The sequence below is a fragment of the Triticum aestivum genome, chromosome 7D (genome assembly GCF_018294505.1).
Source record: "Triticum aestivum cultivar Chinese Spring chromosome 7D, IWGSC CS RefSeq v2.1, whole genome shotgun sequence".
Lineage (NCBI taxonomy): Eukaryota > Viridiplantae > Streptophyta > Magnoliopsida > Poales > Poaceae > Triticum > Triticum aestivum.
Window position 1 is genome coordinate 593,635,557 of NC_057814.1, and position 17,303 is coordinate 593,652,859.

Consider the following 17,303-nt stretch of genomic DNA (forward strand, 5'->3'; position numbering starts at 1 on the left):
CGGCAAAGATTCTTTGCCGTCAGCTGGCAGACGGCAAAGAGCTGGCAGATGGCAAAGAGCTTCTTTGCCGTCTGCCTTTTCTTTGCCGTCTGCTTATGCGTAGCTGATGGCAAAGAGCTGCTTTGCCGTCAGCTAGCAGACGGCAAAGAGCTGGCAGATGGCAAATTAGCTGATTCCAGTAGTGTATTATCTAATAGTGAGCTTAGCTGGGCAAGAGCACTGGACATTCCGCGCGAGCCTGGACGGCCTTGCCTGCGTCACCTTGGGCTACAACCGCTACTACTGCTGCTGTTGTTGACCCCCTCCGCCGCCCCCGCCGCATCGGGGAAAGCTGAACCTTCCTCCCAGTCCCGTGTGTACAAGGTCCTCCACCTCTATGCCTACTACCGAACTTGCGAGGTCCTCACTGTAGGAGATGGCGCCCAATGGGGACCGAGATCCAGTGCCTCGCCAGAGGCGGGTCACGGAGTGCCTTGCCCCCTACATCCATCGTTCAAATCAATCCTACGGCTGGTAGCATTTCACATCCAGTCAAAGCGACTCAATACAGGGGAAAACTACGCGGGCTGCCAGACACATTCGCGCGGGCAGGGGAAAACTGCGCGGGCTGGGGCATCGGCCGCCGCCGCTCGCCCGCCGCGTCTGCCGCCTCCGCTCGCCCGCCGCGCCCGCCGCCGCCCTCGCCCTCGCCGCCCTCTTTCTGGCCCGCCCCCGCTCCCGTCGCCCTCTCTCTGCCCCGCCGCCGTAGGAAACGGAGTGGATCGAGCTCCGGCCGCGGCCACTGAAGAAAACGGCGTCGATAGGTTCCTCCGTCGCCACTCCGGGCTCCTCCACCCCGCCCCCTCCGACGGGCTCCAACGGCTCCCTCCATCCATTCCCGCGGCTCCCCTGCAGTGGCCATTGAGCTCCAGGCCGACTCAAACAGGTAGTCGTCTTTGCTATTTAGCTGATTTTTTTATGTGCTGTGTGAAATTGATGTGTGTACTGTCCCATTTAACAGAATTGTTGCTGATTGGGCTGCAGAGTTGTGCAATTTGACAAGATTTTAGTGTTGTGAGTGTTGTGCATTTGCAAGTGTTGTGCAATGGGTGAAATTGATAAGGGAATACCTCAAGTTGGTATGAGGTTCAGAAATGTAGATGAAGCTTGGGTGTTTTGGGTTGCATATGGTGGCCGTGCAGGGTTTGATGTGAGGAAGAGAAACAAGCATGTAAGCAAGTTTGATGGTGAAGTGACTTCATGCAGATTTGTTTGTTCCAATGAGGGTCTTAGGAAAAAAAAGGGATAACATTGGATCATGTGCCAAAGCGTATTAGAGCTGAAACAAGAACAAATTGCAAAGCCCGGATGACTATAACATTGGATCGAGTGGGGAAAAATTATGAAGTCACAGATATTGTGCTAGAACACAATCATTACCTCCAATTGCCACAAACTTGTTACTTGATGGCATCACAAAGGAAGATTTCCGAAGTACAAGCTTTTGAAATAGAAGCCGCTGATGACTCTGGAATCATGCCAAAAGCTGCACATGAGCTTACTTGTCGTCAAGTTGGTGGACCACTTAACCTCGGCTACACTTGTGTTGACCAAAAGAATCATTTGCGAAGCAAGCGGCAGAGAGAGTTGGCTTTTGGACAGGCTGGTAGTATGTTGAAGTACTTCCATGACAAAATCATTGAGAACCCATCTTTCCAATATGCTCTGCAGTTGGACTGTGAGGAGCATATAACCAACATATTCTGGGCTGATGCTAAAATGGTTCTTGACTATGCACACTTTGGCGATGTTGTCACATTCGATACCACTTTTGGCACAAACAAAGAATATAGGCCATTTGGTGTTTTTCTTGGACTCAATCAGTTTAGAGAAACCACCATTTTTGGTGCTGCATTGCTATTTGATGAAACATGTGACTCATTTACATGGCTTTTTGAGACTTTTCTAGCTGCACATAATGGGAAGCAACCTAGAACTATTTATACGGATCAAGATGCAGCAATGGGGAAAGCTATAGGAAAAGTCTTCACGGAATCATATCATGGATTGTGCACCTTTCATATAATGCAAAATGCTGTCAAGCATTTATCACCATTTAAGGGTGAAGAAAAAGATGAAGGGAAAGAGAAAGATGAAGGGAAAGATAAAGATGATGGGAAAGATGAAGATGATGGGAAAGATGAAGATGAGGATGAAGATGAGGAGTCTCATATTCTCTCTGATTTTAGTGAATGTATGTATGGCTATGAGGACAAAACAGAATTTCAGGAAGCATTTAACAATATGAGGCATAAAGTGCACAAGCAAACTTGGTTAGATAGTATCTACAAGTTGAAAGAAAAATGGGCTGAATGTTATATGAGAGATGTGTTTAGTTTGGGAGTGAGAAGTACACAACTTAGTGAAAGCTTCAACAATTCATTGAAAAACCATTTGAAATCAGATTTCCATATTGTTCGGTTCTTGATGCATTTTGAGAGGACGGTGGAAGTAAAAAGAAGAAAGGAATTGCAATCTGAATTTGATGCAAGGAAGAAATTGCCAAGAATCAAGATGCACACACCTATGTTGGTGCTAGCAAGCAAAGAGTACACTCCAGTTATTTTTGAAGCTTTCCAAAGTGAATATGAAAGATCCATGGCTGCATGCACTAGATCATTGGATGGGCATAACAAATTTGCAGTTGCTATTGGGAGTTTGCATGGTGATTTAAAATTCGAAGGAGGAGCGCGTAGTGATTGGTGATCCTCTGACCCAAACAGCTTCATGTAGTTGTGGAATGTTCAATAGGACGGGAATATTGTGTGGACATGGTCTCAAAGTGCTTGATTTGATGAATATAAAAGTATTGCCATCACATTATTTCTTAAAAAGATGGACTAGAGAAGCACGCAATGGAAGCATACAAGATAGACAAGGAAGGAATGTGATAGAAAATCCAAAGTTGGAAGCTCAACTTCGGTACAAAGGATTTGTCTCACAAATTTCACACTTTGGCATATAAAATAGCCTACTCTCTAGAATGTTGTTTGATGTTAGAAAATGCACTTGATTGCATTGGTCCACAACTAGAGGATAAACTGAACGCAATTGCCAATGCGACGAGTAAGCCATGTAATGGCGAAAAAAATGTTGACCCAAATGTGCAGCAAACAAATGAGGTTCTTAGTGCAGAAATAAAAGAGGTTCTTAGTGCTGCAAAGCTCAAGAAAAAAGAGGTTCAATCAAAAAATTTGAGGAGAAGAAAAAATTGGTTTGATAAGTTACTCAAAGGGAAGCGCAAGCCAACTAAAGTTGTGGCATCCAAAAACCAAAGAGCAAAGGTATGTAGCAAGATGTACATGGTGTGGTGTTACCTTTCATTAATAAATTACTTATTAGAAGTTTTATTGCAGAAACAAAAGAAACATGATGGTGTAGGGCCTCAAGTAGGAGTGAAGAAGGATGGGCGCGATGAAGGAGCAAATATGGAGTTTCAAGGGTGCAACAAGATAATGAGTTACACGCAACTCTTGACAGCTACCCATTATGATGAAGATCTGTTCTAGTATTTATATGCTTGTTAGATAGTATTTTGGGAGTGTCGACTAGTATTTTGGACAGTGCTTGACTATAGTATTTTGGACTTGGGGGCTAACTATAGTCTTTTGTGCCCTAAATGTACAAGTAAAAGGGCCAACACTATGTACTTGAATGATTATGTAAGAACAAATTTCTATGGTAACCTGCTTCAAAAATTAGTTTATTCACGCCTACAAAAGGCTCTGTACCGTGTTCACCTTTCTGCCCTATTAATTTCCTGAACCTCTTAACTGAATGTCCTTGTATTTAAAATGGCTTGGGTTTTCCTTTTTGCTTGATGTTTCCTAAACTGAACCGAAGTGTTTTTGCTTGCTAAATTAAACTGTATTTTGTTACGTTGTTTACAGCCTTGTAAGACTGTTGTTTTGTCAAACTCTTGCTGTTTTGATAGACTAAACTGCGTGTTAACTGAACTTATGTTCTGTTCTGTTCTTTGCATGAAGGGCCTCTGTTTCCTCTGCCAGTTATTGCTGTTCTGTGTACAGGTGGGTATTTTGACTGTGAGTTGCTGCTGGCCGTAGGATCAACATGGACGCTGGATGGTAGGGGGCAAGGCGCGCGGTGACTTGACTACAGCAAGGCACGGGATCTCAGTCCGCCCAATGGAGGCGGACGCAACGGTGCCCAATGATGGTCCGTCGTCGCCATTATTCCAGTTCCGGCGTCACGGTTAATGGCGCCTCACACTTCTTGTCCCATGATGAGAACTATGTGCTCTGCTTTGACCTCGAGAGCGAGGAATGGAAGGTGATCCGTGGACCACAAGGAGCCATCAGGGACCAGAACACCAGAAGCATAGCCGAGCTCAACTCCACCTTGTACATGACTCAAATACCGTCGCCTGTTATAATCAACGTATGGCTCTTGACTGACTCCAACAAGAACATTTGGGTCAAAGCGTACACGATACCGACGGATTGGAAAGCCATCAATTATGTGGTGCCTTTGACAGAGTTACATATGGGTGGGCTGCTCTTCTACTACCATGGAAACACTTCACAGCCACATCTACAAGTATATGATCCTCTTTTGGGGAGATGCACAGACGTGAAGACACCGACCAACCTCGTCGGCAAAATTGGCCTTTGCACTTCAAACTTTGGATCCTAGCTACATTATGTGGGCTGTCTTGCTGAATCTTCTTAATGTTCGGCGTTTTGTTAGAACAAAGCATGCAATTATATGATCATAAATCCAATTCATAAATGAATAATGGTGTCTGCTTGAGAACTCAAAAATATATACGAGTAATTTCAAAGCGATCTCTGTTTTATGGGTAAGTTATTACTAGTTGTTTAGCTTTGATGGTGTCAGCAATCGGTTCACTATGTTCATACCTATTTGTGCTGCAAGAGCTTTTCCAAATATCATGGTCAATTCATGTCATCTTTGAGCACGGCTCACACCATTAATGGTTTATTTGGTTCTTTCGAATTATAGGTAGCGAAGAGTCGAAGAGTCGATGTGGCAGAGCACCATCCGACATCCATGGTTCATGCTCCTCTATCCTGAAAAAGCTTCTTGTCCTAACCAAGAGTGATCACGATCCCAGCATATGCTCAGCCCTAAAGAGAAGTGAATTAGGGGAGAAACTATACATAAGTTGCCTGAAATTGGTATTTCAGTCAGTTTCTTTAAGCTGAGGGAATGAATCAAAAATGTAATCACTCTTATTGTGTCTTGTATGTAGTCTAGTGAGCAGGCATTTGCCGGTGCGTGCTTGCTCTAAATATACGTACTGGTCACCATATTTGAGTTAAATTACTGATATTACAGTCCACACATGTATGCAGGATTTATGCTGTGTTTTGATGATATAAAAAATTATAATCTCATGGTAATTCACTCGGCCAAGATAAGCTCGAGTCCAGCAGCTGACGTACATGAGTTGTCGTCACCTCACGCTAGCCCTGCACGAAGAGCATTGTCACTAAACTTTTAAATATAATGAAAATAAATTTATTTAAAGCTTCTAACACAAAGTGAAGTAGTGTCACATGATTAATGTATTAAATCGTCCTCACATGCAAAACATAGGAGAAAATCCAATGAACGAAAAACATCAATAAATAAATACACCAAAAAATAAAAAATATAAACAAAGGCAAAATTAGCTTAAAAGAAGAAATGAAATGAAAAATGGAAACTGAGAACAAATAATGACAAAAATTTGCACACAGATTGCATAAAACCTGCAATGTTCCACAATATGCAAGAACCATATAGTTGTGTAACTTTCAAACAACAACACGATTTACACAAATATTGCATAGAACTTGCATGTACACGTTTATGTTTAATACTCGATGTTCAAACAAAAAATATAGGGCAGTGATGGGAGCCGGTCGACCGGCCCAAGTTTGGGCCGGTCAATGCACAGCCACCCGATCAATTCATCCGTAACTGTTGGATTTGGCCCCTCTGCGTCCACTCCTTGAGAGAAAAACAAGGGGATCCACGGGCACACCACCACCACCCCTCCTCGTCGCCGTTGTAGCCGTGCTCGACGAGCTCCGGCGAGGTCCCGCTCCATGGATGCCGGGATTGCATAACGGCCCCATTGATTCCAGGCGCGATTCATCAAGGATGAAGCTCTAAAAACAGACAGATCCAACTTGCGGGTGCCATGATTGCAGCATCCCCAGCGTAGCCTCGCCTCCGGCTCGCCGTGGTCGTCGGCTTGGACCATCGTGCCCAGCAAAAAAAGAGCTAAAAAATAATAAAATCATTGGTGGTCGGTTGAAGCAAAATCATTATAAGGTTCCAGCAAATAAAAATCATTAGTTCCAGCAAAATTAACCTCAACAGGGAGAACTTCAGTGGTTGATTGTAGCAAAAATAATTGCTAGTTCCAACAGAAAAAACGCTGATTCCAGCAAAATAACTCAGCAGGGAGACTTGAAGAAAAGCTAGTTCCAGCAAATTTCGCGCATCGGTGGTGAGGGCGCGTCTGGTTCCAGCAAATCGCTGGCCGATGGCAGCAAAAGCTCATGCCTATTCCAGCAAATTGATGGCCGGTTGCAGCAAAAAAAAGCCCGCAGCCCGCCATCCATCTCCCACGGCGCAAAGACCTTTTGCCGGTTGAAGCAGCAGGGTGCACCGGTTCCAGCTGTTGGATGCCCGGTTGCAGCAAAAAAGTCATCGATGCGGTGACCATGGCAGCTCGCCCAGCGCGGTCCAGCAAAAACCACGGCCACCTCTGCAGCATCCAGCGGTTGCTTTCCAGCTCGCGCACCGCTCGTTGCAGCCCACAGCATTCGTGGTTGAAGAACTGCGCAAGGAGGGGAAGGTGCGAGCTAAGATGCCATCCATGGCGGACGAGAAAGAAAAGGAAGAGGATGAAAGGATAAGGCTAGGCGGTTGAAGCAGCGGGGTGCACCGGTTGAGAAGGAAAAGGAGAGAGGAAATCGGTGGCTGGGACCCACCAGCCTAACACGTCACGCGCGAAACCGTTTCACACAGATAGTGGGCGAGCCAGGAACGTTTGATTGCCCTCGACCCAACGTCTCACGCAAACTAAAATGGTGATCTCTAGATAAAAATGAATTGTGACTAATATTGATAGTGTGGTCTTCCACATCTCTCTCGATCACACACATGCGCATGTGCAGTTAACAGACACACGGACACGCGTAAGCAAGCACACATGCTCGGGCGAGCGAGCACACACATCACACATGGAAACACACATAGGCACGCACGAACGTATGTTACATTTTTTTTAGGCTAACGAACGCATGTTATGTGCCTCTGCCTATTTGATCCCCCTGTTTTTTTTTTTTTTGAGGCAAACCCACCGTGTTTGTTAATTGGATCGATTATCGCCTTTGAACGTGGGCTGTTCAAGGCCCAAAGTATGGGGCAGAGAGCAACAGGTTAGAGGAAGGAAAATTTTGACTGAAGCTAAAAACTTTTCTCGGGCAATATACAAATACCAAAAGTGGTGAATTAGTGGGTTTAAACCTGATAGGACTAGACTAAAGACGACGCGTATTTGTAAACTAACTTAGGCCCCGCTTGGAATCGCTGTAAGTTGATACGTCCGGATTTCATTTACAGGTGTATATTACAGGCCGTAGCGTAACTTTCGCCTGGAATCAAAACGACGGCTGGTGGCGTGTATCGTCTTACAGGGGTATTTAGGAGCTAAACGATAATCCAAACGGGGCCTTAGATATTCTTACCTCCCAAGTCACGATGCTGAGCGTTGATTCTTTATTCAATGAAAATTGAGAGGCTGCGTACTTCAAAAACTGTGTACAATTGAAGCATATCTGTATTCGCTGCATATGATGATATGCAGAAACGATCTGGGGTTTGTGCTCGAGATGCAATCAATCAGTATGCAAGGGTCAAACAATCACATTGTGAGATAACAACCGAGGGATTGCCACAAAGTATGGTCAAAACAGTTTATACTTTAACACGAATACCAGTGATGGGTTCTGCGAAAATGATAATCCATAGTTGCATTGCAAGGCCTTTGTAACCTCGAAACAAGAAGGACGATATTTGTGCTAAAATGATATTCAAAGATCGTCCTTGACACTAATATTCAGAAGTTTAGCCAGCTCGCCACTTTCATATGCATCAACGGTATCTGCATTTTCCCCATGAAAATAGAAAGTAGGAGTCAGGATGGAACAAGAATTCACAGAAATCCTTGTTGTAACTGATCTATGTACCAGAACACTACGTACCATCAGAGCCTCCCAAGTGCTTTCCTCGGATAAAAACCTGAGGAACAGTACGCCTGCCAACCATGTCGGATAAGGCGTCCTGGATTTCCCCACCATCCTCTGCATCCCAACCAGAATAAATCTTTTCATTGAAAAAATTCCGTGAATTGTAAGCGATTTACGACATTTTCAGGATGTTGGTGTTTCCGGTCTAAGAGCCAACTTGTGGAATATAGGGGACATAACAGCATAATATTGAAGGCAAAATCTTTTACAGATAGATAAACAAAGAGCATGATCGCATACAGATAACTAGTGAGAATGGATGTACCTCGCTGATCAAGCTCGACGACATATGGGTCCTTCTTCAGTTCAAGTTCCTTAAACACAGCCTTTGCCCTTTTACAGTACCTGCAAAAATTGAGTACTTAAACATACTGTTCCTTCAGACAGTACGAAAACACTGAAATATGGTAAGTTGACAGTAGTTGGGTTCTGCAACTATGGGCAGCGGCGGAGCCAGGAACAGAGTAGGTGTGGGGCTAAATTATGATAGGCGAAATTTTTCACCAAATATCAAACAACACACACCATAGTAGGAGCATATTACCACTCACACTAACATAAATCTCTAATCTCCAGATCAAACCCACCAATTGGTTTTCGAAGCCAGAGATCGGCAATAATTTCATCCATATTCACTCTGCTCTTCTCTTTAACAGCACAATATGTGTTCTGCTTTGTGTTACAAACTTTTGCTAGTGCCTGGCATCTTTTGGGTATTATCTATCCACCATATTCCTAGCAAATTATGAAATTACAAAAGATAAAACACAGTCTAATTAGAATTAAGCATGCATCCATCCAAAGATAGACTAGTTTTCTAGTTACAATATATTTGGGGTTTCACGAGATGGAATAAACAAGGATAAATTTACACACCACCCTAGGGTTGGCCTTTGCTGAATGGCTAAATTGGAGAACAGCTGGTTGGGGAGTTGATCGTAGTATCATCAGTACCGCTGGAGCGCCAGCGGTAATCGCTGCTGGCCTGCCGCCTGATGCCTGGGTTTATGGAGATTAGAAATTTTGAGAGGGGAAAGACAAGAAGCATGAGTCATAAATCTCTGGTGCTAGCACAAGGGATGCGTGGAGTCATAGAGATGTACAGATCACTATATCGTCGCTCCAGTCAGCCAGGTGGTGGTGCCATGGCGCGGCTGGTTCTGCACTTACACCTAATACAGTAATACGTACTCATTTACGCCATGGGCTGGACCGGTGCTACAGCCCGGGTAGCACCAGCCGCAGCTCCGCCCCCGACTATGGGCATCATCATCATAATTCATTATGCACATGATCTGACTGCCTCAGTGCCTTTCAGTTTCATATTATCTGACCATATCAGTGCCACCCCGCATAGCCATGCACTCTTCACAAGTGTTCGCGTTCAAGTATTGAACTTCACACAACCATTTAAGTTTAGCTGCTACTTTCAGTTTCGGATAAAACAAGCAGTGTAGAAAAGTACTGCTACTTTCTCTCATCATGTAGTGTATCAAGAATTTTAAGAAAATAGAAACTTAGAACACTAACACCAGGTAAGGCCAGATAATATCTTCCTGTTCAGTTCAGTACCAACAAGGCAACAACAAATAGCTGTTGCCTAAATCTTCATACAATACAAAATCCGGTTTACCGTGTTCGAGAATTTTGAAGCAGATAGAGCCATGGTATGATTTAGAACAAAGTTTCATGGGCTTGTCACTCAATGACAACGTAAATTCTCTTTTTCGGCAGTATGATTCTGCCGGGGAGGGGGGGGGGGCATCATTAATAGAGGTGTTCAGCCCGTCCTTATTCCCTCTGTTTGCTCCATTGTAGTGCCACCTCGGGTGCAGTTCTTTCTCTGGCTCCTCTCACATAGTAAATTAATGACTAGGCACAATCTTGAAACAGGGGAAAATAAACAAGCCTTTAGATTGTGTTTTCTGTTCTGAACAAGAGACTAGCTTTCACCTCTTTTTTTTGATTGTGTGGTGGCCAAAGAGTTTGGGAATTACTCCCATCGTTCTTTGGGAAACCTCCAGGTGCTGATTACTTGTTGATTGCCAGATATTGGCCTGCCAATAAGAACCATACTGTACTTGATTCTGCCTGTGCTTGTGCTCTGTGGTGCATTTGGAAAACTAAAAATCCTCACATTTTGATTTGAACAATGCATTATGGTCTGATATTAAACAGGTTTGGTGGCTGATAACGATTACTCTAAAAGAGTGACAAATTATGCTCAAAGAGGATCACCTAAAGAGAGCGAATGCACTCTCACAGATGATCTCCAATCATGTGAATCGACCACACCTGCTGTCGGTGGGGTGACAGGATGTGATCTGATAGCTGGAGGTGAGATGAGCAACCTGTCATCCTCCAACAGTCTTTGGCATGCTCTGTACCGTCCTGGCACTGACACCACCTCTCCGCCTCACTCCAAGCTACCCTGGGAACCAAAGTTGCCCACTCTCAGCCCAAGTACACCACTGGAGATAGTGAATTCGCCATCACAATCGCCTATGAAGAGGATGAAGGTGGCGTTCGTCAACATCTCCACTGTGAAGCTAGGAGGCGCTTATGATCTGGGTTTGCTGTGAGTTTGGAGGAGACCAATGTTTGCCACAACTGTTTCTGGTTTTGTGTGATGTAATGGTGTAGTGGAGCAAGAATGTCTACAGTCCAAACGATTTCGGCTCTGGTTTTAGTACAAAAGAAAGCAAGAAATCACCATAATACAGTAGGATCCTGGAAAGGAGAGACTATTCTCTGGTTCCTCGTCCAAACAATTTTGACCAAGTTCAGAACTTCAAATTTCAGTTTTCCGTGCTCTAGTAAGTTTCAAAGTAGATAAAGGTTTGGATCTGCGCTCGACGGTACGGACGATTCAAACGAAGCAATAAATCACCATACTACAGAAATTCTGCAAAGGAGAAACTAATATCTCTGTTCCTTGACCAAAATAAATTTCTGACCAGGCCATGGGGCTGAATTCACTAAGCAAGGCCCTAGAATCTAGATGTCCTACATCGCCACCGTCATATCAGCGAGACCAGAACACGCAGCAACCACATCCAAATCCAAGGTCGCAGTTCATCGGCGCAGGCAGGCAGGCAGCGGATCGACGCGGATCGAGGGGTGGGGAGGGAAGGGAGAGGGGACTTACGGGCAGTAGGACTTGGAGAAGATGACGACGTCGTGGGCCTTGACGGTGGACTTCACGAAGGCCGTCTTGGACGCCGAGGCGGATCCGAAGGCCGCGAGCGCGATGAACGCGGCGGCCGCCGCCGCCACGCCGAAGCGCCGGAACGTCGTCGACGCCATCTGGCTCCGCCGCCGGCGAGGTCGAGGTCGAGGCGCGGTGAGTAGACGGCGGGGTTCGTTTGGGGTCTGACGAGTCTTCTCCCCGGTGTGTGGACGCCTTTGCTATAGGCTGTACGCCGGTGTGTTCAGCTCGCGGTTACGGAATCAGGGGAGTACGCCTTCTTGCTTGGATTGTGTAAAGCCGGCCAAATACGACTTCAATGGTTTCTTCTCCTTTTTTTTTCGTCCGACATGTATAGCTATCGCCTATCGGTAATCAGTGACGACCGACCAAAGATGATGGGTCAGTGGTACCAAAAAAATTGCATTTGTCGCCGCAACTTCCTCTTGTAAGCGTCTTCTATTTTCTTTACAGAGAGAATAGATTTCTCGGACACCGACGATGGCAATTGAGAGGACAGTGAGGACGGGATCCTGGCATGGTTCTGAGGTTGGCACGTGGCTTCTGATCGATTGATCTTGGCCGCCCATTGTGCTGTGATATTACTCCCTTCATTTTTATTTATTTCGCATATTTGCTTTGTTTCAGGTCAAACTTTCTAAACTTTGAAAGTTTATACCAAAAAAATATAACATCCACAAGTCAATCCATTAGAATCATTATCCAATAAATTCTCATACTGCATATATTTTTTATTGTGAAAATTTAGATTGTTTTGATAAACTTGGTCAAACTATATAATGTTTCACTTAGGAGCTAATACGGGGTGTAAATCAAAACGGAGGGAGTACTACTACTAGTTCCGTACCTGTGCGTGCTTTTGGGAGTTTAACACTCTGTATGGACGAAAATCCATTTTGGCTCTTAGGGAGCACATGCTCCTGCGTGCCAAAAATGGATTTTACAAATATAAAAAAGAATGAAAAAACATGTTCATTGTCACACCCAAATGACACATGCAAATTTTCAGGGGAAAAACTTAAGCATTTTGACCTATGAATAAAAAGCGAGTTGAATTCCAAATGTTACCTCCAAATGTTAAATTTTTTTCACCGACGAAGCACTATTGTCCCATATGACATGAAAATTGCCAGGCACACTTGCTACACTAATATGAACATCCACAAAAAAAAAATCATAATTTTAAAATTTATTTATGATTAGGGAGCATATGCTCCTACCCAAAAATCAGCGTCCCTCTGTACAGACTACTATATTGATGAATAAATTGCAACCAATACTACTATATTGATGAATAAATTGCAACCAATCCAATGCTGTTGTACCAAGGAGTATGCATCGTTTCCCATGTTTTGCAAATCTCTTTCACAATGGATTCATTCTGACAAAGCAAATAAGCACCACATCATAAACCTTACCTAGTGATGATAATGCTATCACCAATAAGATCATGGGTTGGTTCCTTATTGGAAGCTTACATACATGCATGGGGAAAAACATGCAAAATCAGCTTTCAGGTGCGCCAGCTTCTTTTGAAAACACAGCCAAGTTAAATTCTCCTACTTGTTGCCCTACTTACTTTCTAGTCAACAATATTGGGAAGACAACAGATACTGCTTTAAAGGGAGCACATCTGGAAGTGCAGATATCTTGAGACACCCACCAATCTACTCTTCCTCGGCCTCGTACTCGTCGTCATCGTCGTCGTCGTCATCGTATTCATCAACATCATCATCATCTTGAGTACTAGCAGCTTTACGGCGGAAGCTGTCCATCTCGTACCTCCCGTCGTCCTCGTTGATGAACTCCAGACCATACACCGCATCCCTGTGCTTCACTACCAACCAGCGAAGCAGCCGGTCCTCCTTGTTTAGATAGTGCAGTTCTTTAGTAAAGGAAGGTGGCACCATCATGGTCATTTGCACAAGTTGACCCTGAAAGCACAACGGCACATAAGCAAACCAGGAGACCACACACAATGCAATTCATCAGTTTGCACTTTATGCTGCAATGCTAGACGAAAGGAAAGATGACAATGAACAACGATTGGAATTTAACACTACTTAACCAGGTGTGTATCAGAACAATTCTCAAATGCATTGAGATGCATTCCGTGTGCCTCCCAGATGCTTTGGCCATTTTTCTATGGGTGCTGTAATTTACTTTTCTCACTATTTGGTCCAAGGTTTATCAGAGAGTTTGGGGGTGGGGGGGGGGGGGGGGTGGATTTATACGGACATTCTCACGGTGCTGCATTTCATTTTCAAACTGTTTGGTTGAAGGTTTTATCGAAGAGTTGCAGGAAAAAAAATGTTTACACCCAGACTGCTACTGGGTCCATCACAATTTGGTACAGGTGGAAAGTTACAACCAGTTAACTGATGCATCACTGCAATCCTTAGTCAGACTGACATAGCACTCACTGTATGGAAGTTGACGAGTTATTTCAAAACAAAGGCTGAACTACAAACTTCAAAAGACGAGGATGCGATAATACAAGATATACTGGAAATGGTGTGTTCACAATTTGTCAAAGTTAAAGCGCATTCCAATCGGCCAACCACTGTTAATTATTCAGTAACTCACAAACTAATCTCGCATGAGAAGGTAATGACTCAAGTCAGATTCACTTACAAAAAGTGAGATTGCATGAAAAGATACAGTAACAAAAAAACATGGTATATAAGTGAGAAAGGATAGCCTGCACATCAAAGGAAAAAAATATAACCTCAATAATGATCACTCAGAAGCCTGTAGAGTAAGGAACCCGAGAAGGCATAATGCCTCCAAAGTTCTGTTCAAGAACATTAACAATATATTGTTTTTCTACACTCCCCAATAGTCTTTGTGACAGTGATCAGCCCTTCTCCACTAAGATGCTTGTGCTAAAAGTGTTACAGGGTCTCAACCTGAAAATTGACAAAGCAGCCTTTATCGAGGTCAAGAATTTCAGGGCTGAGGCCTCGCGACGTGTTCCAACTGAACATCCTGTCTCAGACAGGCTGACCATGCTGCAAAGGTTGTCATAATGGCAGGTGTGTTCAAGCAATGGGAAGAGTGAAACTTGTTCTCGATATAGATAGCAAAAGTACTATCTTTCCCTAAATTCTTCTCCTGTGCATGCTATCTCGTGTTCCGTGATTAGAAAAGACCTGTTTCTTGTCACCAAATAAAGCCCTTGAGTGCTTCCAGAAGAAGCAAGCAGTGTCATTCAGCTGCACGATAATATCAAGGATCTCCAAGGATATGGAGTAAAAAAAGGTGCTGAAACCGTCTTGAGTACAAAGAATGTGGTCATGAACAGGCTCATACTTCCAGTGATTCGACTCCTTGGGGTCCGTGACGTGCCTGCGTGTTGGCCATTTGAACCGCCAAAGAAATTAACACCACTGCTTGGGACAAAGAACCATGTGCGGCACTGGAGGTGGGAGAAGCAGAGGTGTCAGCTAAGCTGGAGCTATGGCGGCAGTGATATGTAAGCAAGCCCGATTGGTGAGCTTGCCGGAACTGTGGTTGGTGGCCAAAGTGTGGCAGCCAAAAGGATCGTAAAAAGGGGTGAGCAGAAGGGCAATGCTATACCAAGAATACTTTTAAACCCCAGAAAATCAAAGATCCAAGCACCATACCCTTCTATTCAGTATTCAAAGCAAACAGATCACAGTGCGAGCCACTCGACCAGTGCAATCCTGAGTTCTGATTTAAAACACTAACTGGAATCAATAGAATGATCTGAACCTAAACAAATTATCTACTAAGGCACTCTATCGATGACACCGAGGTCAATACCCACGAGCATTCTAAAAACCAACGGCCAAACCTACTTGGACATTTCATCGAGCATGTCAAAGGCACCACCCATCACCAAGACCCAAAACGCTAAAGGCCTAAACACTCATACCAACTTAAATATTTCTTCATATACGCACCAATCTAGCCGAACGAATCAGATCGGCACGCTCCGCGCTGTCACGAGGCACATCACACGGGGAATACGAGGCTTTGATCGAGGAGTACAAATAACGAGTGGCAAACCGGGGCAGACCTGGAAGTGACGGCCGTCAAGCTTCCTGATGCCGTAGCCGAGGTGCACTTTGCCAAAGGATTTGAGCTCGGTGACAACGCCGTTGCGCTGGTAGGCGCGCCCCGCCACCCGCGCCACAAGCTCCGCTATGGCCTCCTTGGTCACCATCGGTTTCACCATCAGCATGCAGTCGTACAGCGGCATCTTCCCCGCAACTCCTCTTTGCCTCTCCCTCGGCAAGCCTGTACCTCGCGCTCACTGGTTCTCTAAAATGCACCGATATGGATACGTGTATCAGTATCAGGCCGAGACGGATATGTAAATTCAGAATTTTTGAAAAGCGCCAATACGGGGATTCATTTTAATATTTTTTGATTCACAAAAAAAGTATAGAAGCTAGGATCAGAACAGCTGATTAACTTCTTGTTTGCTCTACTGTGGATGCCGAAGCAGCTCCAAGCCCCTCCAACTGACAATGTTGATGCCCTGTTCCAACTCCAAGTTCCAAAGTGGTAGAATTAGACTTTCAGTAAGTGTAAAATGAATATGGAGCATCAAATCAAATCACTAGTTAGTTGTACATCTATCATGGCATAACACGAAAGGTGGAACCTGAAAATCAGTCAGCTAACATGCAAAAGGAGAAACAATCTCTTTAAACGGCAATATTTTAGGTCTGACTGTTAAAATCAACAACACAGCATAACGGTAGCACTATATTCCCAATCATAAACAAGATTTGGGATGTCTATCATGCCAACAATACCACTAGTACTAATGTGCGCACCAATTTCGGCCAGTATAACCAAGACAAAGCTTGTGCTCTCTCAAATTGCATGTTACTGCTAAGCTTTGATTTCAGGTGCAGATAAAACAACTTAATCTTTTTCCTTTTCATATATCGTCAATCATTGCATGTTTCACTGCTAACATGTTTAAACCAAAATATTTGCTCATCTAAAAAAACCAAGCTACGAGTTGTAAACATTTGGCCCTACAAGCATATCACAAACGCCTATGAAGCAAAATGCTCTCACATGTAAACTCGAAAAATCATGCAGCAAGTACTCATCAGGAAATAATCATCGTTATATATATCCTCACAATATCAGATCTACAGCAAGTACCCACCCAATACAAAAATCAGGAAGGGAAAAACATTGAAGAGGGGGAAAGGAGAGAGGAGGGGTGAGGGAGGAAGGAGGGAGGACGAAGGACGAAGGAGTGGTGGCTACCTGCTACCTGCTGCCTATGGACTGGTAGAGCGGCTGCTCCAGGGAGGGAGGCGCTGCTGGGATCCTGTACCGGCGGCGGGGCAGCGGAGGCTTCGGCCGGCAGTGGTGGCGGCGGCGGCGGGTAGGAACCCTATACCTGTCGCGCTAGGGAAGGACTCTTGGGGGAGGGAGGCTCGCTTAAGGGCAGAGATCATCAGCCATTCAAACGCGCCATCCAACGGACGTCATCCATCCCAAGCAAAAGCCTCCCACACTCGAACGAGGCATCCAGCCCAGTACAACCGAAACAAAGTTCAGTTTTTCAGCCTGTTTTCAGTCACTAAGAAATACAAATCCTCCCCTCTGATCCGTTTTAAGATGTACTAAAGCTGCGACAGTGTCCAAGGATAAACTCTTGCAACGTTGGCAGCCTCCGCCTGATACTATGATCAAGATAAACTCGGATGGAGCGTTCCAAGCGGGAGAATCTCATGCTGGATGGGGGGTCATTGCCAGAGATGCAGAAGGAAACA

The 17,303-nt window shown here is 44.6% G+C and overlaps 2 protein-coding genes across 4 annotated transcripts; both read right to left on the reverse strand.

The window, feature by feature from the left end:
* Nucleotides 1–7,926: 7,926 nt before the first annotated feature.
* LOC123168652 (glutaredoxin-C8) lies at nt 7,927–11,775 on the reverse strand. The gene is made up of 4 exons (XM_044586524.1): nt 11,476–11,775; nt 8,593–8,672; nt 8,283–8,381; nt 7,927–8,182 (listed from the first exon to the last, which is right to left on the reverse strand). The coding sequence occupies exons 1-4, from the start codon at nt 11,631–11,633 to the stop codon at nt 8,112–8,114; spliced, it is 408 nt and encodes a 135-aa protein (XP_044442459.1). The 5' UTR covers nt 11,634–11,775; the 3' UTR covers nt 7,927–8,111.
* A 1,019-nt stretch (nt 11,776–12,794) lies between these two features.
* LOC123167728 (30S ribosomal protein S6) lies at nt 12,795–17,033 on the reverse strand. 3 transcript variants are annotated; one of them, XM_044585587.1, is made up of 4 exons: nt 16,792–17,033; nt 15,977–16,051; nt 15,578–15,822; nt 12,795–13,469 (listed from the first exon to the last, which is right to left on the reverse strand). In XM_044585587.1, the coding sequence occupies exons 3-4, from the start codon at nt 15,758–15,760 to the stop codon at nt 13,203–13,205; spliced, it is 450 nt and encodes a 149-aa protein (XP_044441522.1). In that variant the 5' UTR covers nt 15,761–15,822; nt 15,977–16,051; nt 16,792–17,033; the 3' UTR covers nt 12,795–13,202. The 3 variants fall into 3 exon arrangements, with proteins under 3 accessions (XP_044441522.1, XP_044441521.1, XP_044441523.1); XM_044585586.1 differs by having other exon boundaries at nt 15,977–16,042; nt 16,792–17,008; XM_044585588.1 differs by lacking the exon at nt 15,977–16,051 and having other exon boundaries at nt 16,792–16,991.
* Between the last annotated feature and the right edge of the window lie 270 nt (nt 17,034–17,303).

Bases quoted from the DNA above. Each gene is read 5' to 3' on its own strand.
- LOC123168652 (XM_044586524.1), bottom strand. From the start codon at position 11,633: ATGGCGTCGACGACGTTCCGGCGCTTCGGCGTGGCGGCGGCGGCCGCC. The intron at 8,673-11,475 runs GTAAGTCCCCTC...CAATTTTTGCAG, and splicing joins TTCTCCAAGTCCTACTGCCC to GTACTGTAAAAGGGCAAAGG. The intron at 8,382-8,592 runs GTACATCCATTC...GTTGGGATGCAG, and splicing joins CGTCGAGCTTGATCAGCGAG to AGGATGGTGGGGAAATCCAG.
- LOC123167728 (XM_044585587.1), bottom strand. From the start codon at position 15,760: ATGCCGCTGTACGACTGCATGCTGATGGTGAAACCGATGGTGACCAAG. The intron at 13,470-15,577 runs GTCTGCCCCGGT...TTGTGCTTTCAG, and splicing joins TTGACGGCCGTCACTTCCAG to GGTCAACTTGTGCAAATGAC.